General features: G+C 53.1%; 2 protein-coding genes across 2 annotated transcripts in view; one reads left to right on the top strand and one right to left on the bottom strand.

Moving 5' to 3' along the window:
* STK11 (serine/threonine kinase 11) overlaps nt 1-12,283 on the bottom strand; it is a 32,220-nt gene extending 19,937 nt beyond the window's left edge. The window contains exons 1-6 of the mRNA XM_054291152.1: nt 10,809-12,283; nt 5,819-5,902; nt 2,495-2,584; nt 1,608-1,740; nt 999-1,135; nt 446-573 (exon numbers count right to left, since the gene is read on the bottom strand). Of these exons, the coding sequence (XP_054147127.1) occupies nt 446-573; nt 999-1,135; nt 1,608-1,740; nt 2,495-2,584; nt 5,819-5,902; nt 10,809-11,098 (862 nt within the window). The 5' untranslated portion in view covers nt 11,099-12,283. The remainder of the gene's footprint in view (nt 1-445; nt 574-998; nt 1,136-1,607; nt 1,741-2,494; nt 2,585-5,818; nt 5,903-10,808) is intronic.
* Nucleotides 12,284-17,006: 4,723 nt separating this feature from the next.
* SBNO2 (strawberry notch homolog 2) overlaps nt 17,007-25,319 on the top strand; it is a 48,867-nt gene continuing 40,554 nt past the window's right edge. The window contains exons 1-3 of the mRNA XM_054291154.1: nt 17,007-17,089; nt 23,430-23,640; nt 24,933-25,012. Coding sequence (XP_054147129.1) covers nt 23,542-23,640; nt 24,933-25,012 — 179 coding nt within the window. The 5' untranslated portion in view covers nt 17,007-17,089; nt 23,430-23,541. The remainder of the gene's footprint in view (nt 17,090-23,429; nt 23,641-24,932; nt 25,013-25,319) is intronic.

Genomic DNA, 25,319 nt, shown 5'->3' with positions numbered 1-25,319 from the left:
AATGGGACTTGAGACAAGTCCAGAGGTGAGGCTGATGAGGAGGGACAGCAGCCCTGAGTACTCAGTGTGTGACATTAGAGAAAGCCTGGACACAGCATCTGAGTGCTCTCTGTCCAAACCCGCATCAATGCCATTATGCCATTTTAAATTTAACCCCTTGTGGGCTTTGCCTTTAGATGTAAAAGCTTCTCAGAGCACAGGCAGCAATGCAAGAACCAACTCTATCCAGCAGTGGCTGTGAGCTGTGCAGGGCATTGGTGGATCTCAGGAAAACACCAGTGCTGGAGATCTGCCAGAGTCTTGTAAGGCTATAATATAACCTCCATGACTAAAAGGATCCCATATCCCCACAAGACACTTGGAAGGAAGCTCTGGCACTGTGCAAGCTGAGGAGTTGTTGCATCTATAAATGTTACCCCTTTTGGAACCAGCTGGGAAGACTCACCTCTCAATAAGTCTGAGAGTGGAGGACCACAATCCTCTGGAATTGTGTAGTCGCCTTTCCCGATGTTTTCAAATAATTTATAGATATTATCCCCTTCAAAAGGGTACAGACCCGTTGTGATGTTGTATCTGTGAAGGCAGAAGGAGAAGCAGGATGAGAAGCAGCCCACAGGTACTCAGTTTTTACCTGACTACATAAGCCAAAAGCAGCAAAGGGGAAACCAAAAGAGGAGTATTTGGCAGTATGTGCAAAACTTCTTTAAGTTTAGCCCGCCTTCATCACAGTCTGGGACAGCAAAAACTTAAAAATAAATACTGGAGATACTTGTGGCTTCTGTTACTGCCCTGGCTGTGCCTCTGGGAGCTGAGCAACAGCTGCAGAGTCACTCATGGAGAGCAAAGATCCCCTTGTGCAGAATTACAGATACTTTGGGGAGCATCAACCCACCCGCAGGAGTGAGCAGCACCCCCCTCACAAGAGCAGTGATGACAGAGCTGGGCCAGCACTGAGCTATCTGAGGGTGTCATTAATTGTGAAGTTCCTGGGCACTCACAGTGTCACCCCTGCAGACCAGATGTCGACTTTAAAGCCTGAAAAGGTGTCAAGGCCATTGGCAATTTCTGGGGGCTGGAATGCTGGCGACCCTTGGCTCGTCCTGCACGTGTCGTCCTCTGCAAACGGATGCAATGCCTGAGGCAGGAGAGACCAAACAGTGTCAGCCTTCCAAGGAAAACAAACTGTGACTCTTGGAAAAGTTCCACCTGGGAAACAAAAGGGGAAAACTCCTCTACTGAACATCTACAGGTGATAAGGTCATGCCACCACAGCAGCCACACGCCACAGTGACAATTCTTGCACCTCTCCTACCTAAGAGAGATTCCATATAAAAAGAAGGATAAGGTTATGCAGCTTATCCCCATTTCCCCCCACTTTTGGGCTCATCCACGATTGACATCTTCCTTCTCTCTGTGTTTCCTGAGCAGAGGTTTCATGCTGTTACCAAAAGAAGTGCTTTGCCAATTGCAATAAATATTCAGAGCCACTCAGAGCACTCTGCAAGTGCAACAGAACAAAAGCCTAAATGCACAATAAATCAATGACACCACAGAGGTGACCTCAATCTAGAATGTCCCATTCTGATTTTGCTGTGCTTCCCACATACCTCTGCTACTCCTAAATCAGATATTTTTAGTGTCCCATTGGTTGTTAGCAGGAGGTTCCCAGGTTTTATATCCTTGTGGACAATCCCTTGGCTGTGCAAGTACTCTAAGCCATCTATAAGCTGACAAAAGTACCTGCAGAGAGAGGGAGAGGGGAAAAATAAATCAAACAGTTTTAGCCAGTAGAAAGGAGCTTTTTGCTGTGGTCAGAGACTCTGGGGCATCATCGTAACCCACATGCAGCCTGGCAGTTGTAGAGGCAAGTGTTTCATCTCATAATACCCAGAAATAACATTAATGTGCCTGAATTTCACTTAGGCTGTCTGTAATCTCAGAGATCTCTTAAACTAAAATGACAATATGACTATAAAATGATGTAGTTGCCACAGATTTGCTGCTCTGCCCTGATTTGATCCTGACAATGTTTTTGTTATCTATTCCCAGAATTCTCATGTTTCATTCCTTGAAGAGTAAAAGGGGCTCCAGCTTATCCCAGCTAACTACTCCAGCTACCAGATCATGCTGGATATTGCCAATCCCTAATCCATCCCAAGGCCTTTAAAGTATTTTCTGATGCTGAACTGTGGCTTGACCTCCATTTAGGCAGGAGATTCCCCCCTCACACCCCTTGGCAAGGCAAGAGCACAGGGAACAGGGGGGGCTGTTGGGCAGCTCAGGAAGTAAAATAAAAAATAACAGAAAAATCAATAGAATGATGGTTTTCTTCCCAGAATCTAAGGGCAATCCCTGCTGGCCACTTCAAGAGCTTTTCACTTCTTTTGCATGGGTGTAAAATATGAAATTATTGCACAAAGCCAGGTTTGCTTTCAAACACAGTCTGAGCAGAGTGAACTCGAGAGAACACAGTGGGGAGAGGAACAGAACTTACCCGTGAGCCTGAAACACTGGAAACCTCTTTTCTGGGACACTGTCCAGCATTTCCTGCATCCCACACACACAGTACTCCATCACCATATACGTGAGGGCAGAGTTAAGGAAGCTCCAGGGTTAACACTCAGTGTTAAACACCCCTCAGAGGGAATGGCTGCACTTCCCAAGTGCTGAGGGAATGTTCCTCCAGCTCCCACAGGACAGGAAAGCACCTACAGGAAAATCCTTCTGCCAAATGAGCATCTGCAGCTCCGTGGCCAGACCTGGAACAGGATGGGAACTCCATGACCAGATCTGGAACAGGATGGGAACTCCACAGAAAATGAGCTGGAGATCTCACAGGCATGACAGAGAACAGGGAAATACCTTGAAGTGGGCACAGAAAGTTGGGAAATCCCTGGCAAAAGAGCTGCAGCCCATTCCTCCAGTGCCCTGGGTGTTCTGCAGCTCAAAGTGAGCTCCCACCACCTTCCCCAAAGTTGGTTATTCCTCACTCCCCATCCCAAACAATCCAGTTGTGCGCTCTGTGGAACAGCTGCTGCTTACCCCCAGCTCCGCAGGAGTATTCCAGTAGCAGGAAAAAGGATCCTTGGAGAGCTGAGAAGCTTTGTGAAATCACATAGATAAAAACAGAACGCCAAGAGCGGCTGGCACTTTGCAGCATTTGCTCCCTTGCAGCATATTCCAGTTTTTATCTCTGTAAGCTTTAATTCTGGGGCCAAAAAAAATGGGAACCAGACTGCCTGATGTTGTAGTTGCCTGTTTTCTCTTCTCCCTGGGCTTTTGAAGGCAAAATTTGGCTTGGAGGGGCCTGGGAGAACAGACCTTGGGACATTGGGGAGTGTCCTGACAGAGCAGAGCTGCCAGGGCTCCCTCCTGAGCATGGTCAGTTATTCCTCCAGGCAGTTGCTTTCTTAACCTAAACCCAAAATAAATTACTTTTGCCCCAAGAAGCCACCTGAGGTAGAAGAGGCAGAAGGGAGACTCCTGCCCTGGGTGGGATCTGGGCTGAAGACTCTGCGGCCCTCTGTTCCATCTAGCAGCTCCAAACACTGAAAACTCATTAAATTCCTGCTCCATTCCCCATGAGAGACCCTAAAATACTCTAAATTTACCCTAAACCAGAATTTATGATGCGCATAAAGATTCTCAGTAAATCAATCAAAGCAAGAATAGAAGAGAGAGCTCCCAAAATTCATTCCTACCCTGGAAGAAATCTGTGAACTGCTCCTATCACAGTGATTTGGAATATATCAACTCTCCCACTGTCAGGAGAATAACAGTGGTGGTGGATAATCCAGAGCAGCTCCAGGGGAGCAAAGAGGCTCAAGGACAGCCCTGGCTGGGTGTCATTAACAGCCAGGCTGCTCCTCACCCCTCCCTGGTCACTGATCCCCCTCAGGTTGATCAATCAGATTAGAGAACAGACTTCCAGGCTGGAGCAGATCTGTTACAGGTGCCCCAAGCTCTCAGTTCTCCTCCTCAAGGGTTTCTGCTCCCACACTCAGCTCCACACACTGGTAATGGGATCCCTGGGATGCTGCTCATGGAACTGGGTTCATTTTCTGCCTGGATGAGCTCTCCATTCACCACTGGCTCTGCACTCCCAGCCACAGCAGGCCAGCAAACTTAAATACTAAAAGCCATTGATATTTTTAATCCAGTTGCCACAGCTTTCCCTTTCCCACAAAAAAATCACTGAAGGTTTTTAATAGGTGTTCAAATGCTGTTTTAACCTGAAGGGAGCCTACAAGAAAGATGGAGAGGGATTTTTCAGAAGAGGACACAGTGACAGGACACGGGGAAATCGCTTCACACTGACAGAGACGTGGGTTAGATGGGAGATTCGGGAAAAAATCTTCCCTGTGAGGATGGTGAGGCCCTGGCAGAGGTTTCCCTGAGAAGCTGTGGCTGCCCCTGCATCCCTGGAAGTGTCCAAGGCCAGGCTGGACAGGGCTTGGAGCAACCTGGGATAGTGGAAGGTGTCACTGCTCATGGCAGGGGTGGGATGGGATGAGCTTTAATGTCCTTTTTAACCCAAGCCATTCTGTGACTCTATGACAAACAGCTCAAGCCTGCAGTGCACTTCCACCAGCAACAGAACACTCAGGTGGGGACAGAATCCTTCCTTCCACAGCCCCAATTTCCAATCCCACAGTGCTTGTTCTGGAAATGAGGATTTTTCTATACACTCAGGTGGGGACAGAATCCTTCCTTCCACAGCTCCAATTTCCAATCCCACAGTGCTTGTTCTGGAAATTGGGATTTTTCTCTTTAATCACCAATAGGAAAGTTGACATCTCCCCCTAAATCCCAACTCTGCATCCTGCCAGGAACCAACATAGCCCTGAGCATGACTCAGGGCCCTGCCCCCAGGGCAGCCTCAGGGATACAGTCCCTTTTCTGCTGGATCTGTTCCCAAAATTGTTCCTCATGTGGCTGCTCAAGGTCTGCTCTACCACAGCCCAGGCAGTGCCTGTCAGGAGCTGGGGAAGGGCTTGAACAAAATCATGGATGATTTCACTGATTCCAGTGAAAACAAATTCCCCCAGTTACTGCCAGAATCAGCACAGGGAGGAACAAACTTCGTGAGAGTGTAGAAGCAGATAAAGATAAAAATAACAAAGTCAATCTATCCTTGCAAGGGAAAAGCACTGAAAACCAACTCTGGACCAGCACTGCTCCAAGTCCAGCAAGGAGCATCCTTGGAGAGATCCCATTTCCCAGTGATGGTTTTGTGTTGTCATCACCTGGTACCAACACACGATGTCTCTCTCGGGCTCCTTTTCCCCCTGCTGCCTCCTCCCTTCTACCTAATTAACCAGGACCTCTCTATCAATAATTGACTTGCAGTCCCCTCACTCTGCAGAGGCCACAGAACGAGCAGAAGCTGTCACACTCCTTTATCCTAATGATCTGGTGGCAGAGTGTTTGATCTAATTAATGCACACAATTAAATTACTCCTTTTCTGGAGTACTGTAATAAGAAGACAGTAGTTAGAAAACACTGTCAAAAATAAAAGGATCCATTTATAACATATGCTACAAGGGATCAGCTCCAGGAACTTCCACACTGGTTCCAGACAAAAGTGCTCTCAAAATCCAGCAAAGTGAGGATAAAATTGCCTTGATCAGAGCCTGTGTGAATTTGTGTTTGTGTGCAAAGTCTGCCAGGTGGGCAGGATGGTTATTAGCAGCGAAAGCAATTTAGCTGCAAAAATTTAAGCTTAAGAAACATCCAAAAGGGCTTTTCCAAAAGCAGAACTAGAACAGAGAACAGTGGAAGCTCAAACCTGACCAACAGCCCTGTGCAAAAGGATATATTTTCTGTTTCTCCTCGTTGTACAACACATCCACCAGCTGGATGACGTTTTTGTGCCGTAATCTCCGCAGGAGCTGGATCTCCCTGCAGGAAGAGACAAGGAAAAGTTATATTTAAAAAGCTTATTCCTAACTCAATTTCTTCCAAAATTTCACCCAAACTTAACTTGACTGAATGGCTCAGAGACCTGAAGTGAATTTTGTGTTTGTGGGGAATAAATAAAAACAGTGAGGAGCCACCTTCCCTTGGCTTGGGGAACAGCCCCTTGAATGCCACCTTCTGTCACCTGCTCTGATCTTTGGCTCCAGGGATTTTATACCTGCCCCAAACCACACTTTAGTCTCTTTTGCATTAAACTCATCCTGCAAAATCCCACTGGGTGCCAGCTGTGGAGAGACAGGCAGAGCAGGACAGTCAGGTCAGGGTGGTTCTGTTGGTGCCTGGCAGTGCACGTCCTGCTTTTCACTTTGTTCTGCTGCTGCTCCATCCTGGGCTGTGCTGAGCTCCCAAATTCTCCTTCCCAGAATGATCTGGTGAGTGCTTTCAGCAGTGTGGTCACACTTCATCAGCTCAGCCTCTGGGAAGCAGCATTACAAGGAATTCTGAGCACAGCTTTGGAAGTGAGAGCCCCTGCCCAAAGGCAGCTCAGAGCCCCTCATGGGCACAATTAGCAGCTCCAGTAATGAGCTGGGGCCAGCACAAAGGCTGAGCAACAACCAGGAGCTGCTCCTTGGAAAGGGGTTCTCTGATCCAGGAGTGCAAGGAGAATCCTTACTGATCTTTTAAGGATGCCTGAGCAGTGTGAATTATTTCACTACCAAAATTAAGGCCAGAGACTCCTTTCTCAGCTCTGGATTTGGAAGAAACCACCAAGAGCTGAGCAGAGACCCAGGATACCACAGCAAAACTCCCAAGTATTGTGTGGACATGGCAGACAAGTCTAATTATAGGAATGACCAAAGGGCTGAAGTGGATTAAATTAGCACAAGGAACAGCAGCCAGTGTCAGTGTGGAGCTGAGGAGATCCTGCAGCACAAAGGGAGAGGGCTGAGGGCTCCAACCAGGGCTGCCAGAGGAGAGCAAACACACTCAAACACAACTTTAGGCCCAAAATGTTGGGAACACATTTAAAATCCTGATCCCAACAGCTCATTCCCTGTAATACAACTCAGAAGCCCAAACACTCATTCCTACAAATAAATATCTCATATTTCTGTGATGATTTTCCCCCCCTCAGGAGGACTCCGTGAACCAATCCAAAATGCCAGGGCAGTGCCCCCACCCCTGGGGCACAGGCCAAGCCACCCTTTTCCCAGAGGAAAGATTACTTCTATTTTTAGCCCCTCTTTGGCTCTGGAATGCCTGAGGAGCAGGGACAGCCAGCTCAGTCACCTCCAATCCCATCTCACTTTGCAAACCCCTCGAGTAGGGGAACAGAGGTCTCACCTCCTCAGAACAGGCCTAAATTTGATTTTTTTTCCTTCCAAAACTACCAAGAAAACCCCACTGCAAGTGTGTGAGCAGACAGATTGCCAGAAACCAAGGCTGCTTCCAAGTGCACCCTCCTTGGAAGGAGACAAGGGGGAAAAAAGACCTAACTCGAGCTCTGTCAGATCCATTAAGCTCATCCTGGTGGATTAAGATTTATCCCCTGCAAGGTACCTGCTTTAAACAGGGGGTGTTGCTGCTCAGAACTGTAAATAGCAAAGCTGCCCCCTTGTTCCATGGGCCACAGCATTTCGGAAGATGCCAAAGGCAGCCTGGAAAGGCAGATTCTCCTTTCTGGATATCTCCACTGTGAGATGCAGTGTTCTTCCTACAGCTTGTTCCCAGCCTAACAAAACACAGCCAAAAGATTCATTGCCTTCCTTTGGTTTTGCCTTCCCACAACATCCTGAAAGCTTAGGGAGTGCAGCACCTGATCCAGGACTGGCTGGAAGTGCCAGGAAGATTTCAGTGTCACTTTTTCCCTTTCCTAGTCCCAAGAGTTCATCCACATCCTGCTCCTGCAGCGATGTCTGGCATTCCAAATTCTATATCCATCAGAATATGGAATTCTGGGCTCTTCCAGGTGCCAGCATTTCACCTCCCAACCCGAGCAAACACCCAGCTCAGCAGAGGAAACCCTTGAGCCAAGGGGAACACATCTCTGAGGAGGAGGGATCAGCTCATTCCCACCTGAGCTCACACCTCCAGGGCTTCCAGCAAATCTGTCCCTGTTTGGAGGTTCCAGCTCCTGGGACTTGCAGACCCCAGGAACTGCCACAGCACAGCCCCATAACCCAGGACAACCCTCTGAGGAATTCCAAGGAGCACAAATTCCAAGCAGAGCAATTGCTGAGGTGGTAAGTACAGCACAGGGCACTTGGGATCCCACAGAGCCCCAAACACTTAATTAACGTGTCAGGCTATTAGCACACAGCGTTATTAAACCTCTGCTGCTGCTGCAGCCACAGGCTGCCAGGTTTTCCTGCCTTTTTTTTTGGCAATTCCACTAAACTCCTTTTTTTTTTGCAGGGATGAGATTCTGCAGTGTCTGCCTGACTGAGCCACCTCCACCTGCTCTATAGAGAAATTATTGTCCCAACAGATTTAAGGAAATTGTGTCTTACAAGTTTAAGCCCTCAACATCCTCTCCAGGACTCAGAGAGCCCTTCAGGGCTCGTTTTCCTGGGGCAGAAGCGGAGTGTTTTGGAGTAGAGAAAAATAATTTGATTTTATATAAGTCCCAAACACATTTTAGTTGTAATTTCTGGGTCTCCAGAACAACAGGGCTGGGGCAGAGATGAGCCTGTGGCCTGGGATATCAGCAAGGAGTGACCCAAGGTTGGCATTAACATCCCATTTCCAGCCCAACACCTGCAGGTGCCCAAGGCCCAGCTCAGACCTGTGTGATCCTCCACAGCACATTAGTGCACTCTCATTACTCCCTGTGTGTTACTGCTTGTGGAATTACCCAAGGGGCACTGTCTAGGAACCGTTTTCCAGGGATTTCCTCGGAGGACAATTCCATTCCTGTGCTATCAGCACAGCTCTGAGGGAGGAGCCCACCACAGTAACTCAATCACCTCTGCCCAACAGCCCAAACCTCACGTGCAGCTTTTCCCTGTGTGGTGAGAAACACCGGAAACCACTTCAGTGATCAGATTCCAAGAGAGAAAGCAGAGCCCAACAGTGTGATCCAGCCCACAAACTGATTCCCTGCTGTCCTGTGCACAGGAGCAGTTTTTGGGCATAAACTCCTCAAAGCTGCCCAAAATGAGATTCCAGTGCAATCTGGCCATGTTTACATTAAAATACTGTGTCAGTGTCCTGTCCAGCACTACCTGGAGACCCCACAGCACTTTGTTCCTCCCACCCTGTTTGGTCACATATCTCACACTCAGAGCAGACACAGCTTTCACTCCCTCTCACAGCAGCGCTGAAGGATTCTGATAAGCTCAGAGTGCCAAGGGACCAGGGAACCACAAAATACAAGAGTTTGCCTTAAAATTCCCCACTGAAGCAGCAGATAAAGCACATGGATAGGTGGTCAGAGGGAAAAGGATGAGGGAACAGAAATAGGAACTTGAACTAAAGTTAAACCCCTGGGTACAAGGCAAGACCTAAAATCTGCCTTGGTGTTTTGGAGCAGGTGGGGCTGAGCCAGGAAATGTCCACAGAAAGTCCCTTTTAATAACTCCTTTAATGACCCATCTGATACTCACAGCCCCGTTCTGGGTGTGAATAAAACTTCCACGGAGTTCACCTCAGGACACAGGAGCATTCCCATGGCTCTGAGAGCAGGGAACTCTCCTGATGTGGGCAAGCTCTTTTTACCTAATTTACATGGAAAGCTTCCCTAAGGAGGAAACCATCTCCAGGTTCCCCAGTGGCAGCTCTGGATGTGCCCGTGGAGGGACCCAGGGACGGGGCACTCAGCCTCCACCAGAAAAACAAGAAACATTTTATTACACATTAACCAAGTTTGCTCGATCCTGAACCCGAGCCAGGAAGGGAGAGAGACAGGGAGGTCCCAGCCTTGGGATGTGACTGTTCCACAGCCAAGAAAGGTTGGAAGGCAAAGTGAGAGAGCTCCCTGACAGCAGTGCTGGGACAGGATGTGAAATATCCCGCAGCTAAACTGGGAAATCAAACGGAGGGACAGACACAGGGCTCTGCAGGTCGGGGCTCACCCACAGCAGAACAGCACAAGAGTATCCTCGACCTCTCAGAGCTCTCCCTCCCAGCCTAGATAAACCCTCCTGGGTTGTTTGGGCTGCAGAGGCTCCTGCAGGGCTGATAAGCAGCTCCTGGCAGGGCTGCTGTGAGGTCCAGGGCAGGGAGAGTTCCCACAGCAGCCCCACGGATCCAGCCCCTCCTGGGGTTCACTTCCATGAGGGCTTTGTACCCTGAGTAACCAGGTGTGGCAGAGGCACAGAGAGCTGACAACCCTTGGCCCCGGTTTACAGCCACAGAAATCAGCTGGGGAGAGCCTTGAGTTAACTCCCAAGGACCTTAGGAACGAAGCCAAGGAAAAAACCCCAAAACTTCCTGTGCCTATGGAGTGCTCCATATATTGGATCCTGTTTCAGCCATCTTCCACAGGGGTGGGAGGAGGAATTGCCACCACAGAGAGCTCCAGGGAACACCTGGGGACACCTTTGGAACACCTGGGCAGATACAGGAATAAGCCTGTGAGGACACCAGGTGTGTTTGTAAGGTCTCACCTCACCCAGGTGCTGAGAGGACACAGAGGAACTGCTTTAAGAAACAACATTTTATCCATTAAACGACACCAAAGTGGTGTATCCCAGACTGTCCCAGCCCTTGGGAACCTGTGCCCAGCCTCACCCAGAGCACTGGCTGCTGTTCAGAGGCAAGAGATTCCTAAATACCTGTGGATTAGGAAGCACTTCCACAGCAGATCCACGCTGTCAGCTAAAACAAGAGCTCAGCTGCTGAACAAGAACCAAGCTCACCCATCCAGCTCCCAGAGCTCCTTACTCACTTTTTCACGTTGGCCTCCCCGTTGGGGATCCGGCGCAGCTTCTTCTTCTTCAGGATCTTGACGGCTCTCCTGCACAGGGTCTCTGAGTCCAGCATCTCCTTGACTTTGCCGTAGGAGCCCTCTCCCAGCAGGTCTCCCATGAGGTACTTGCCGATGAGCTTGGCCCGTTTGCGCCGGGGCTGGTAAATGACCTCGGTGGAGTCGATGCGGTGGATGAACGTGTCCATGCCCACCGACATCAGCTCGCTCTCTGCAAACATTCCCAGCTGCTGGGGCTCCTGCAGATCCATCCTGGATTAAGTTCCTTAACCTGTTTTTTTTTTTTTTTTTTTTTTTTTCCTTAAGCGCTCAAGGCTTTAATCCTTGTTTTGTTAAGTTTCCAACACTCCCTTTTTACTCCTTCTCGGGAAAAAAATATCCAGAAGATTGTACAAACATGAATAATAATAATAATAAAAAAAAAACAACCAAGAAAAAAAAAAGAAGGAAAAAAAAAGAAAAGAAAAACCAAACCTAAGAGCTGCTTCCAGGTCAATTGGATGCCAAAAGATCCCGGCCTGGATCCAGAATGTCTTTGAAAAAGAACATAAATCTGTGACGGGACACACTCAGTTCGGGACTCGCGTTGCTTCCGACCCGGTCCCGCTACCGGGGGCACTTCCCAGTCAGCTGGCCTTGGCTGGGCCCAGTTTGATCCTACAGACTTAGGTCATCTCCGGGCCCGTCAGGCCACCCCGTGGAACCAGAGCAGCTCCCAGTCCCTCTCGTGACTTTCCATGCCTAGGAGCTCACGGTTCCAGCCGGGGTGGGAAGGTGTGCGCTCCCCCCGGAGCACGGGCCGAGGCGGGGGTTCAGCCGTTGGGGAGCTGGAAGCAAGTTTCCTTGAAGGAGTTTTCCCAAACAATTCTTGCGTCTTCGCTTTCGCCTATAAAAGTTTGAGGCCTTCGGTGCCTACCGAGAGCTCCCGGGGGCATCCTTCATCCACCGGGATTGCGCCCGGCACATGATGTGTCACCACCGCCTCTGCTCCGGGTGTCAGCGGTGCAGGACAACACAACCCCCGTTGATCCCGGGAGGGGTCAGGGAGACCCCCCGTGCCCCAACACCCGGCTGCTCCCGGGGGATCTCCTGCCCGGTGTCCGGGTCTTCACGGAGAGAGGTGGGGAGGTTAAGGATGCCCACCCGGCCCGGACGGTGCCTCCCGCACCTCCCACAGGTGTCAGCGGGGCTGGCGGCGGGGCACGGCGGGAGAGCAGAGCGGAGTGACAGGGGACAGGACACTTTCAGTGCGACAAAATCAGCGCCGGAGCCGGGACGGGACGGGACGGACTCCCAGGGAGGGTTCGGTGACCTCCAGGCCCTTCCCGGCCCGGGCCGGCTCCTTCCCCGCACGCAGCTCCGGCCGCTGCCACCCGCCCGAACGGTGAACTGGGGGAGGGGGGGGCGAGCGGCCGAGTCCCCCCTCCCCGTCGCCAGGCGGGGGAGCCGGGCCGGGCCCCGGCGCCGCGCTCCGCCCCGCCGAGCCGCCGCCTCCCGCGTCCCCCCAAGTTCAGGAGCCGCCCCTCGGCCGCTGCCCCCTGGCGCTCTCCCGGCCCCGGTCCCGTTCCTCGTCCCGGTCGCGCCGCCCCGTTACCGCCCGCCCCGCCGCGCGCGCGCCGCCGACGCCGCTGCCGCCATCTTGTCCCCGCCCGCCCCCGCCGTTCCGTCCGCCCCCCCCGCCCCGCTCCGCGCCTCGCGCCGCCCCGGCGCGCGCCCCCATTGGCCACGCCGTCGGCCCCGTCCCCGAGCGCTCGAACGCTGATTGGCCGCGGCTACATCACGTCGGGTTCCGGTTGGTTCGTTACGAACGTCCCTCCCACCCACCCCGGCCGGCGGCGGGGCTATGTGATAGGTTAACCGAGCTGTCCATCAGCTCTATGGGCGGGGATTGAGGTGCAATTCAGATGCGATAGTTCATAGGCGATGTCCGTCGCGACTGAGGGCGGGGCTGACGGCGGCGACGCGCTACGATTGGCTGTGAGCGCTGTCAATCACCACTCGGAGGCGGGGCAGAGGGCGGTGAAGGGCGGAGGGCAAAGGGCACGCGGGAGTCATGGAGACGGGACCGGCACGGACCGGCCCTGCCCTATCGGGGAGCGGCCTTGCCCCGCCGGGGAGCGGCTCTGCCCCATCGGGGAGCGGCCCTGCCCCACCAGAGACTGGCCCTGCCCCACCAGAGACCGGCTCTGCCCCATCGGGGAGCGGCCCTGCCGCGCCGGGGAGCGGCCCTGCCTCTCACCAGGGACCGGCCCTGCCCCGTCAGGGAGCGGCCCTGCCCCGCCGCCCTCACGGTCCGCCCGCCGCGTTTGGCGCGCGCTGCAGCCGCTTCGGGTTTGGGGTGACCCCGCTCCCCCTGTTCCGCTCGGTTCCGGCTGCACCTCGTCCCATCCTGCCCAGCCAAGCAACTGCGAGGGCATCCCCAAAATAACGGCACCGGTTCTAGCGCCCGGTCAGACCCCGGCACAGCCCGGGGGAACGAACGGGCTCCTCCTCCCTGCGCCGCCTCCCCCTCAGGGCCCCGGCCACGGCAGAGCCGCCTCTCCTGCGGGCACCCTCCGGTGGCTCCTAAGGGTTGGGCTGCGCACGCTGCTCTCCCCGTTCAAGGCTCGGTTTCACCGGATACCGGGGATGTCCAGCCCGGGGAGTTGCGGTGTGACAGCTCCGGCCGGGAGCACCGGGAACCGGTGCCGGTACATGGGGTTTGTGCAGTGTCAGCTCAGGGGAGCCACGGTGCTCCTGCGGCCGCCTCCAGCCCCGCTGTGCCAGAGGCTCAAACCCTTTGGCCAAAGGGATGGAACCAGACTGAGCTGGGATTGGAACATGGAGCAGCAGCTCCGAGAGCTGAGCCACTCATTTGAGGCAGGGCAGGACAAATATATGAATTCTCCCTTTCCACGAGAGCTGCTGACACTGCATGGATTCCAAAGCACAGGTGGGAGAGTCCTGAGGCTGTTTTGGGGGGCCTGAGCATGGTCAGGGCCTCATGAGTCCCCAAAAGGTCAGATCACTGTGATGCTCCAGTTTGTTGGAGGAATTTGATTTATTCAAGAAATTTGAGCCTGTGAAGGTTTGGGAGGAGGTTCCAAAGAGGGGGTGCAGAGGAGGGGGCTGCTCTGCTGAGCCCTCCAATCCCGCCAGCACCGCCTTTCCCTCCTCCCTCAACGGCTTCTGTCACGACAGCACCCAGCCCCGGGTGATTTATTCCAGTCTTGGCACCAAGTCCAAAGTTCTGGAACCCATCCCCGAAATTCTGGTAAGTGCTGTGCATCCCCTTCCCGAGGTGTTCCCAGCAGTGGGAGGGCTGGAGGAGCTCCTGACACTCCACACTCTGCTCCCTGCCTGTCCTACTCCCTCTCCCACCAGGGTGGCAGAACAATCCCCCCCAAAAGGCAAAATCCTGTTCGACTGTCCAGGAATGAGCCACTGGAATGGGACAAGCCAAGGACTCACATGGGGTGTCCCCAGGTACCCCCAAGCCCTGTCCCCCATTGGGGCTGCAGGTGCATCAGGCAAAGCCAGAGGCTCTTGGGCTTTCCCAAATATTTGCACCAGCATCGTCCCCTCCAGAGGGGAGGTGACAAGCTGGGAGAAATAGCTGACACCTGCCAAAATTGTGGCACATGGGGCAGGCAGAAGCTGAACCCTCACCCTCTGCAGCCCCACAACCTGGCCAAGGGGGCACAGAAGGGTTTATTCACACATGGGATGGTTTTGTGGGACCCTGGCATCACAGATGGTCCCATCCCTGCCCCCTGCATGCCCCAGCCCTGCCAGGACCCTGCACGGGGCAGGGTCTGTCCCTTGGTTGCCTCTTCCCGCAGCTCCGGGGGCACAGGGCCAGCTGGCGGCACGGCTCCACAGCCCTCACCCCACGGAAAGTCAGGGGATTTCCAGGCTCTGGGAAAAAACAGGAAGTGGCAGTGGGTGACAGCAGCCAGGCACACCCCAGTGTGGAGCTGCTGTGCAGCTGAGCCCATGGGATCAGGGCCCAAAAACTCCCATCTTGGTCCCCATTTCCTGAGACTGGGTGTCTTATAGGGACCAGCTCCCCAAAATGCCCATCTTTGTCCCCATTTCCTGAGACTGGGGGTCTTACAGGGACCAGCTCCCCCAAAACTCCCATCTCTGTCCCCATTTCTGAGACTGGGTGTCTTACAGGGACCAGCTCCCCCAAAACTCCCATCTTTGTCCCCATTTCTGAGACTGGGTGTCTTACAGGGCCAGCTCCCCAAAACTTCCATCTTTGTCCCCATTTCCTGAGACTGGGTGTCTTACAGGGACCAGCTCCCCCAAAACTCCCATCTTTGTCCCCATTTCCTGAGACTGGGTGTCTTACAGGGACCAGCTCCCCCAAAACTCCCATCTTTGTCCCCATTTCTGAGACTGGGTGTCTTACAGGGACCAGCTACCTGGGAAGGGCTGTTCCTGGAGAAGCCAGGCTGTTTTCCTGGGACATTGCTCCTGTAAAGGGGAAAACAGACCAGGAGACAACTCAGATGTCCTCACATCTCCCACCAGTGCAGGCACAGTCTCCCAGCCCAGCATCACTTCTGCTTCATTAGAGTTTCCTGTGTGAATTGGGATCCACAATTCACACAGGGTGGGAGGAGGAGGAGATCCTGGTAAGGGAAAAATGGGTTTGGTGGTTCTGGGAGGAGGGAGATTCAGTGCTGGATGGATCCCTGTGTGTTCTCCCACTGTGCTTATTTATTTGTATTTGTGTAACACCAAATAAAGATTCAAAAGAAGGATCTCTGTAAGAAGTGTATGTTGGAAAATGTGACAGGATTGCCTTGATTAATTACTTTATGCAAATGAATGAAGGATGGGAGCAGTGGGATTAGCAGGGGGAGAAGGGGAGTGTCACAGACCTTCCTGGTTCCCCCTTTGCCTCTGGCACACACCCAAAATTCCCAAGGACCTGGTGTTAATGTGGTTCCCATCTGCCAGTACTTCCCTTTTTGGGGATAAATCAGTTCCCTCTGGCTGCTGCTGTGCTGGTGTAAAAATCCAGGAGGCTTCTGTGTGACCCCTTGGGATTTTGTTCCTACTGTGGGACTGCAAAGGTGGCATGAATCCAATGTAACAATGGGAAATTAAAAATATTAAAAGGCCTGGTGTGAGGAAAACAAGTGAGGAGCCTGGGATGGTCAGAGCAGGTCATTCTCCAGCCTTGTGATTTAATTCCTGCAGCAGGACTTTGTGGCATGGGAGTGGGCAGAATCCTTGGAAGCTGCTCAGGGTTTGAGTGTTTCCAGCTCTCCTGTGTCCTTTGTGGGTTGAGCTGCTGCCCTGGTCCTGCAGGGAGGAAAAGTGAGGAATTTCCTTTTCTTTTGAGAGGAAAAGGACTGGACAGACTCTGCTCAGGCTGTGGAGTCTGATGGGCCAATGGTGTGCACAGCCAAGGCTGCTCCGGGACTTTGGTTTGCTTCCCATTTCCATCCCATCCTGGGATGGATGGATGGATGGATGGATGGGTGAGTGGGTGGATGGGTGGGTGGATCAATGTGGGATGAAAGGCGAGCACTCTGGATCCACACCGATGCAAAGCCTGTGGGAACGGGCCATGCTGAGACCCACGGGAGCCCCCGGGCCGGGTGTGGACCCGGACGCGCCGTTCCGGGGGCAGCGCCCGTTCCTGAACGGGGCGGGGGGAGGCGGCCCCGGGCCTTTGCCGGTCTCCGGAGCCGCGGGCCTCGCTGCCCGTTCATCACTCGGGGCCACCCTGGCGGCTCCCACCGAAACCGAGTTCCGAGCCCTGCATCTCCTGCTTCCCGCTCCGCGGCCTGGCCCGGTTATCCCGTTCCGCTCCCCACTCCTGGTTCTCCCGTTCCTCGCTGCCCACTCCCGGTTCTCCCGTTCCCGCTGCCCACTCACAATCCCCGCTGCCCGGTTCTCCGGTTCCTCACTCCCGGTTCTCCCGCTGCCCACTGCCGGTTCCCCCGTTCCCCACTCCCGGTTCTCCCGCTGCCCACTCCCGGTTCCCCCGTTCCCCGTTCCCTACTCCCGGTTCCCCACTCCCGTTCCCCCGTTCCCCACTCCGGTTCTCCCGCTGCCCGCTCCCGGTTCTCCCGTTCCCCGCTCCCGGTCCTCGCCCGGTCGCCGCCTCCCCTTTCCCCGGAAGCTCTGTGGCCCTTCCAACATGGCGGACCCGGAAGCGGCGCCAGGCGGCGGCGGCCGGGCGGGAGCCTGAGCCCCGGAGCGCCCGGGACCCCCGGCAGCCCCGCGACCCCCGAGCACAGGTAAGGGCCGCCCGCTCGCTGCCCCCGGGGCCCCCCGCTTCCTCCCCTCCGGCCCGATCTCTCCGTGGGCGGGGGCCGCGGGCCCGCTCGGGCCGGGCTGGGGGGTTCGGTGGGGACGTGGCCCCCGGCGGGGCCTGTCCCGGGAGCCGTCGGTCGGTGCCGCGGGGAGTCCGGGGGCTGCGGGGCTCGGGCCGGGCCCGGAGCAGCCTGTGGAGACGGCCCCGCTGCCGCTGTAGGCACCCGTGTCCCCCACGCGTGTCCGTCCCGCGTGTGGAGCGGGGCCGGGGGGGCTCGGCGGGGACCGCCCGGGGCTGTGCCGGTACCGGCAGCGCGTGTCTGCATGGGAGAGAGTCGGAGATGCTGCGGAGCCTCTGGAACCGCGATCCCGGCAAAGCCCGGACCCCTCCAACCCTGTCCGAGCCGGGTCCCGGTACAGGCGGGGTGGCCACAGCCAGCGAACCCTCGTGTTTCTGACTCCCCCTCGTGTTTCTGACTCCCTCTTCAGAATCACGGAATGGTTTGGGTTGGAAGGACCTCCAAGCTTATTCAGTTCCACCCCCAGTGGAATTCAGTGGTCAGGGACACTTTTCACTGTCCCAGGGTGCTCCAAGCCGTGTCCAACCTGGCCTTGGGTTCCAGGGATCCAACTTCCAGGGATCCAGAGCCTCAGCATCCTCACAGGGAAGGATTTCCTAATATCTGATCCAAACTTCTTCTCTCTCAGTGTGGAGCCATGAATCCATCATGCACTGAGCTTCTGCTGTGGTGCAATTCAGAGCCTCTGCAATACAGAACCAGTGCTGTCACACCATTAACTGGGCTGATACCAGATATATAAATACTAGAGCCAGCTCTAAAACTCCTCAAAGTAACCCTAAGTTCCAGTGTAAGGGCTGTGGCTCCCCCTTGGAGGCTCGATTTACAGTGAGAATGAGATAGGCTGGGCAGGGCAGGTCCTGCAGGTTCAGCACTGAATCCCAAAGCTGGGATCCAAACCCCAGGAGGGTTTTCTGGTCCCTGCACTGGCCCTGGGGTGAGTCTGGAGGGCAGGAGGGTGTTGGCTGTGTGCCTCTTTGGGGCTGTTCCTGCTGCACATCATCCTGGTGTCATCTGAGCATTGAGCTCGTCCTGAGCCGTGCAGGAATGGCTGAACCAAGAGCAGCTGGTGCTGGGAATGTTTAAGTGGAAAATGATGTGCTAACACTGTTGCTGTGGGGCTGGGAGCGCTCTGTGTCCCGTGCAGCACTGCCAGGTTTTGCAGAGCTCCATAAGCTGCCAGCTGGAGCTTTTGGAAGTCTGAGCTCTGCTATCTCTGCCAAAAGCTCTTTACTTCACGGGGGTCTGGTTTTTTGGATGTTTACACCCTCATTTTCCTAAAATAAGCCTGTACCTGTCTCGTTCGAATGTTGCTGGGAGGTCTCTGCACAGGAACAAGCCGTGCTGTGACTTGTCACCATAAGACTCTGGATCCTTCACGAAAGGTTTATACTCTCCTGAGACATTTTTCTGTTTAAAGCTTAAAACTCTTCAGTCTTTTTTGGTTACACAATCGAGGTCTGCACAAGTGTGGGTGTGATCAAAGTGAACACACGCCTGTCACGGAGCAGGTGCACGTTGAGTCTGCCTTAAGGCTGCCCCAATCCTTAGGGAAGCTGGCTTTGATGTCCTCAAGTGGTTTTCCTACCGTGAGTGGCTCTGTGTGAAACAGAGCGTTGGGACCTGCTCAGCTCCAGAGGGTTTCTCTCTTCTTGGGAGAGAAACTGGGGAAAAAGTGTAAAGAATTTGGGAACTGCATTTTCTTGGCTTCTGACCTTGCTTAGCCAAGTTCTTTGTGGAAGGGGAGCTGCCCCAGTGCTCCGAGTGCCCTTCTCAGGCTGTGCCTCGTGCTGGGAGGTGCCCAAAACTGTGTTTTTGGGAATGTTCTGTGGACCTGGTGTCTGAGCCACTGCCTCTGCCTTACAGGGATGTGTTTGTGGCTTGGGAATGGTGATGCTGGGTGGATTTACACAGGAACGTGCTGAATTCCTTGGCAGAGCGTGGGTGGTGTCTGGGAGGTGTTTTTGCCCTGTCCAGAAATAGTCCTATGTGTTTCCAGGTGGAAAAGCAGGGATAGGTGGAATTTACCTGTGGGGGGGGGCAGTTAATATTTTCTCCTAAAAGGAACTTTTCCCTCCAAAAAGCTGCATTTGATTGGTTTCCCCCTGTATGGTCTGAGTGTCAGACGAGGAGCAGCAAGTACTGCTTGAAGCATCAAGCTCTTCCCTGTAGAAACTCTGCTGGCCTTGGAGGGCAGGTTTGTTCTTTTGCCTGCACTGCCACAGCTCTTGCAAGAATCTCTGGAATGATCCAGATTTTTCTTCCCTTTCCTTGCAGACTAGTTCCCACAGTTAATTTGTCTCATGGATTGTTCCGTGCTGCAGCATTGACTTGTGGTGCCCAGGTGATGTGCAGCCTGGCAGTGCTGTGCCCAGCTCCAGGGCTGCAATACCTGTGTCCCAGGAGCCTTCAGGAGATGAGGGTGGCTCAAAGTGCTGGCTTAGGATGCCCTGAAGCAATTCCATTTTCATCACCCACAATACGCGTTTTCCGCTCTGGTGTTCTCCTTTGTGTTGGTGACGGGACTGAGTCGTATTCCCATCTGCTTGTTTGGTCTAAACTTCCCAAATATACGTCAAGGAGAAGCATGAAAGAGGAACTTGAAGGTGCCTGGGTGCTTGAGAAGTAAAACTGGCTGTTCAGAGTTCTGTGGGGTTGACTTCCCATTTTTTTGGGGCTATTGCATCCTGCAGAATTCCCGTGGGTGCCCATGCTGGGGGCTCATGGGTGGGTGCAGCAAGGTGGGGACACTTTGGGGCTCCACCTTTGCTCTGTAGGGGTGGGCAGGGTGAGGGGAGCCGATCCCTGAGCAGGAGGAAGAACAGGATCACATTCCCAAGGTGTTTTTGGTGTTCCCCTGCGCGTGGTAATTCGTGATCGGCAGGTTTAGCTCCCGCTGCTCCAGGCACGTCTGTGGGTTTCTGGCTGTGTTCCTTTAATGGAGGCAATTTAAAATGCACCAACAAAGGGTGGAACACAACGGGAGGAAGTGCTGGCTGCACTTTGCTGGGTTGTTTTCACCTCTGCTGATCGCAGTTATCAGTGATCCAAGCCCTTACTCCCATCTCTGTCCATCCTGGTTACAGCACAGCAGTTCTTTGTGTGTTCCCAATTGGAATTTTGCTGTTGGAGCGCTGGTCTGAGAAACGCCTAAAAAGCTGAAGCTGTTAAAAGCTGAAAATTGTGCTCTGTAACCTCTAGACATGATGAATTCCAGAGAAATTCCGGGCTGGAGCTGCTCCTTAGTCCCTGTGCTGACAGCAAACTGTTTGGAATATTGAAACTGTTCTGGAGCTCAGTGATACGATGAAATCACTCAGGGCCTTCGTCATCCTGTGCAGGGAGCTGCTTTCACTTTCAAACCTGGGCTGCACGGCCAGCAAGGAAAATGTCCTGTGGGATTTTTAGGGTCGTGTCCTCCTCCCTCTGGATCTGGGGGATCGCTGCTGCAAGGAGCTGTGACTGAAGTGGCTGAAGTTGGGAACAGTCTCTGCATGCTGCCCCTGAGGGCTGGGCTTTCCTCTCCCAGCCTCTCCCAACACCAGTGCTGGGTCCTGGAGCCTCCTCTCGGGGGATTTGCCATAACAGCGGAAGCTGCTGCTTTCTTGGTAAGAGAAGCGGTGGAAAATCACTTTAAAAAGTTTGTTATAGTGGCTCTCTCACGTGTGTGGGCCTCTGTGTAATCATTGTTTACTGTCACAGCAGCAGGATGGGATGTGGAAGTGGAAGCACTTTGGAGCTTGCTGATTTCGATGGTTTTCCGTGATGTGGCTGCCTGGAGCGCGGTGGGATGGGCGCAAACTGAGAGGGCTGTTCCCACTTCTCTGTTCTTGTGCTGGGTGTTGTCCTGCTGTCCTCTCAGGCTCATGCAAGTCTCTGACTCTGGATTTAGTGTTTTATTTCATTTTTCCTTGGAATTTGGGAGTGTAAACTGGACTGCAGCCCCTGGCACTGGGGCGTGAGCTCAGAGTGAGAGCTGGGTCAGGCTCCACGTTCATCACCAGGAACTCCTTTTGCAGCACAAAGATTTGGCAGGTGCAGGTTGGATTTTGGGGTGTCCATTAAGTGCTGGTAAGGAATTCCCTCAGCATCTTCCAGGATTGAAATGTGGCTGGAATGGTATCAGCTGTAGAGTGGTCTCTTGGTGCCCCTTTTTCCCCCCTGTTTTCAATGCTTGGCTGTATTTTGCATTTGCACTGCAGCCCCCCCACAAACCAAGGCTCAGAGCATTCCAGCTTTCTTGCAAAGCAGCCTTCCTTCATTTTGCCAGTGGGGTGTGATCTGTTGTGCAGTTTTCCTGGGGAGCTGCTGCTGCTTTAGAGGCAGCCTCTGCTCTGCAGGGTTCACCAGTGGGATCTGGTGGTGTGAGACACAAGCTAATGCAGAGCAGGCACAGAGGGATGCTGATATTGATTTTACCCTTCCTAAGTTCCTTTGGATATGTAAGTAAAGCTGTATATTTATATTTGCTATGGCTCTTACGGGAATCACTGCTGATGATTTCCTCTCAAAAGCTGTTGCAAGTAGGGGAAAGGAAAAAAAAAATAAAAGCAGCAAAACCCCTGAAGTCTGGTGTAAAGAAGAGCCACAGGGTTTTATAGACACAGAGCAGTTGGTGATATTGACCCTGAGATCAGCAAACCTCAGCCTTGGCTTGGCTAAAGCTGAGCAGGAGTTGGAGAGAATCTTTTTGCAAAATAGAGAAGGGTGACCTTCTCCCTGCAAGAAAACCAAAACCCAAATAATCCCTCTGGGAGCTCCATGCAGCATTCCATAGGTGGGATGTGACTGCTGAACTCTGCTTTTCACACAGAACACCCTGGGCACTTGGGGGCTCTGCCTGTGACTCCACTGTAGGATCAGTCCATGGGGATGAGCCCTGCCCAGAGGGCACTGCTGGCACAGCTGTGGCACCACGGGGAGGCAGAAAGAGTCACTTTAATTTCACTTTCCATCGCAAATGCCACAGTCATTCTGTCCACCGCAAGGCCACTTATTTTTAAAAGAGCCAGAAATGGCTTTTCAAAAATACTCCTTGTAGCAAACAGTGTGTCCTGAATGATCAGAGGTGGCTCTTTTAAATTACAGCTTTGCTCTGCGCTCTGTAGGTGTTGTGTGTGGCTGGATTGCTCCATCCAGAGGTTTTGGCCACTTTGATTTACTCAGCTTCCTTTACTCAGGAAGTGACAAAGAAAGATTCAGTAGAAATGAAGATATTGTGGATGCTTTTCTCTGCTCCTCTGGTTGTATAGGTTGCTTTCACCATCTCCTTTTTATTTTAATCCATTAAATCCAGTTGGAAATTGGTTACCTGTGGGATTGTGGAGAATTTAGAAGAAAATTAATCATTTGGTGGTTTTGACTGAGAAGTGCACTGGAGGCAAGGTGTTACTGTGGGGTTAATCCTACCAGGACAGTGCTCCTGCATTGGATCCCCTTTTGCCAGCAAAAGTGCCAGAAGCTGATAAATCCAGGAATTTGTGGCATTAATTTCAAATGAGTAATGAGGTATTGTTGGGTTTGACTGGTGTGGGGAAGGTCTTGGTGCAGAAACATCTGCCCTGGAGCTGGGAGACCCCAGAGTGCATCAGGGTGGGAGAGGAGGGTTCAAACGTCTGCCTTAGAGCTGGGGAGACCCCAGAGTGCTGTGGGATGGGAGAAGAGGGTTCAAACATCTGCCTTGGAGCTGGGAGACCCCAGAGTGCCACAGGGTGGGAGAGGAGGGTTCAGACATCTGCCTTGGAGCTGGGGAGACCCCAGAGTGCATCAGGATGGGAGAAGAGGGTTCAAACGTCTCCTTTGGAGCTGGGGAGATCCCAGAGTGCCACAGGGTGGAGATGAGGGTTCAGTGCTGGCTCAGCAGTGTCCCACTTCCAGAGCATATTTTCAGGAAAACAGGCAGTTTGGGGGAATTGATTACCATGAGTTTGCACAGGAGTGCAGAGTCTCCTTGTACATTAGATAAGGAAATTCCTCAGGCTGAGCCCAGCTGTGGGTGACCTTAGGGACCTGAGGGGCGCCTGGTGTGAGAGGCAGGAGAGGTGTGTTCCAGTTCCAACCTGGGTGAATTCCAGGTGTGGTGCTAATGGAGAGCTCTGTTCCCCATAAACCTTCTCTTTTCTGAAGAGGCAGCAGCATTTCACAGGCTGTTTGCTCATCTCTGAGCTATGTTTAAGCTCACAAGTAGTTTATTTTTCCCCCACCTCCCCTTTCACAAAACCTAAACAGCGCCTTTCTTTCCCAGCCCGGGACATGGTGCAGGGTGAAGAGCACAATTAAAGACGCTGCCACCACTCGCTCCACACCCTCCTGAGGACTCCATGAGGCAGGACACGGGCTGATGCTCTCACCCCGCCATGGATGGGGGGAACAGCTTCCCACAGCACCAGCAGCCGGGCGACGCCGTCTGCGGCATCCCCGGCCTCCGCTCCCAGCTCGCCGTGCCCGACGTGGAGGTGAGGCCCTGCACATCCTGGGGAAGGGGAGGCTGTGCCCAGGAGGGGTCTGGGCACAGCAATCTGGCCTGGTAGATCCTGGGAGTCTTGGTTTGTGTTTACAGCAGCAATTTCCAGGCTTTCCAGGCAGCTGCGCAGGGAGCTGAGGGATTGAGGTGAGGAGGGAAAAGCTGTGATTAAAACAAAGCCTCTCTGAAAGGTTCTGGCTGCCAGCTCCTTGAGGAAGGACTGAAGAGACTGAGAGAATGTGCCCAGGATTGCAGACCTTGTTGTTGCCCCAGAACATCTCTATCAGACCTTGTTCCTACCCCAGCACATCTCTACCAGACGTGTGAATCTGTGCCCGGGTCCAGCCGTCCTTGTTTCCAGAGCAGCAGAGATAAATAAGTTGTATTTGTCCTGATATAGCTGCTAAAACCAGACCAGGTCCCTGATGCATTTGTCCAACAGGGCAAAAAGCAAACCCTGTCCCAAAATAGCTGATGTGTTCCTGGAGTTTTCTCTTTCTGTTTCAAGCTCTGGAATGTGTCACATGCAGGGACACAGGGGTTCAGGCGAGGCCCAAGTTCCTCTTGCTTCAAGTACAAGGTTTCATTGCTTTGGGCATAAAAAGAACAGATTAAAGGCTGCTGTGGAGCTGAGTAAGGGGATACTGTGTTCTCTCCTTGATTTTATTAGTATGAGCTGAGCTAAGACCTTGCCATTAATTGGAGACTGTTCAGGGAAGTGAGAAGACAAAAGGCACAAAAGGACATTTTTGAATGTGACCTCTGCCGGCCAATTTCAGGTTATTTGGTTCGTGCTGACATCCCACAGAGACTGAATCACAGAATCATGGAATCACTGAGGTTGGAAAGGACCTTCAAGGTCATCAAGTTCAATCTGTGACTGATTCCCACCTCGTCACCTCACCAGAGCATCGAGTGCCACATCCAGTCCTTCCTTGGGTACCTCCAGGGATGGGGACTCCCAATACCTCCCTGGGCAGCCCCTGCCAAAGCCTAACTACCCTTTCCACAAATAAATTCCAGCCTGAACATCTTGTGGCACAGCTTGATGCCATTTCCTCTTGATGTCATTTCCTTTGTCCCTTCAGTGTCCTGTGCAAGGGCTGGGGAAGGGGACAGTGGTAGGGGAGTGGGTTCCAAAGCTGAAACTGGAGTCCTGCTGGAGAGACAAGGAGCCACCTGTGCCTCTGGGAAGCACTGAGGGAGGGAAGCCTTGGACCTGCAGCCCCAGGTAATGGTTCCTGGTCTCTGCTGTGCTTTAACTGTTGTGCCTTGTTCTTGCAGAATTCCATGCTGGCCGCCGACTCGTGGAGCAGCTGCTACCCAGGCTCTTTCCCAACCTCATCTTTCCCAAGTGAAAACCAGTGAGTGCTGTTCTCCTTTGTCTAATCCCCTCTGCTCTTGCACACCCCGTGATTCAACTGTTTCTTTGCTGCTTTCCATGTTTACTTTATTTCACGATCTGATGGGGAAATAATTGCATCACTCGCTGATCTTGTGGCATTTCAGACACTGCTGCAGCTTGGGAGCAGCAGCAAACAGCTTTTTGTTTTTAAAAATGAGAAAAAACCTTTGTTTTCTGTTAAACCTGGAGGAAGGGAGAAACAGCTTTGGTTTAGCCTGGATTTGTAACACTAATGGAATTTTTGACAGATCCAACTGAGCAAACAC

Source organism: Melozone crissalis, unplaced genomic scaffold (genome assembly GCF_028551555.1).
Source record: "Melozone crissalis strain CALT ecotype California unplaced genomic scaffold, PUWL_Pcris_2 ptg000088l_1, whole genome shotgun sequence".
Taxonomy (NCBI): Eukaryota; Metazoa; Chordata; class Aves; order Passeriformes; family Passerellidae; genus Melozone; species Melozone crissalis.
This window is presented reverse-complemented; position numbering and strand designations above follow the sequence as displayed.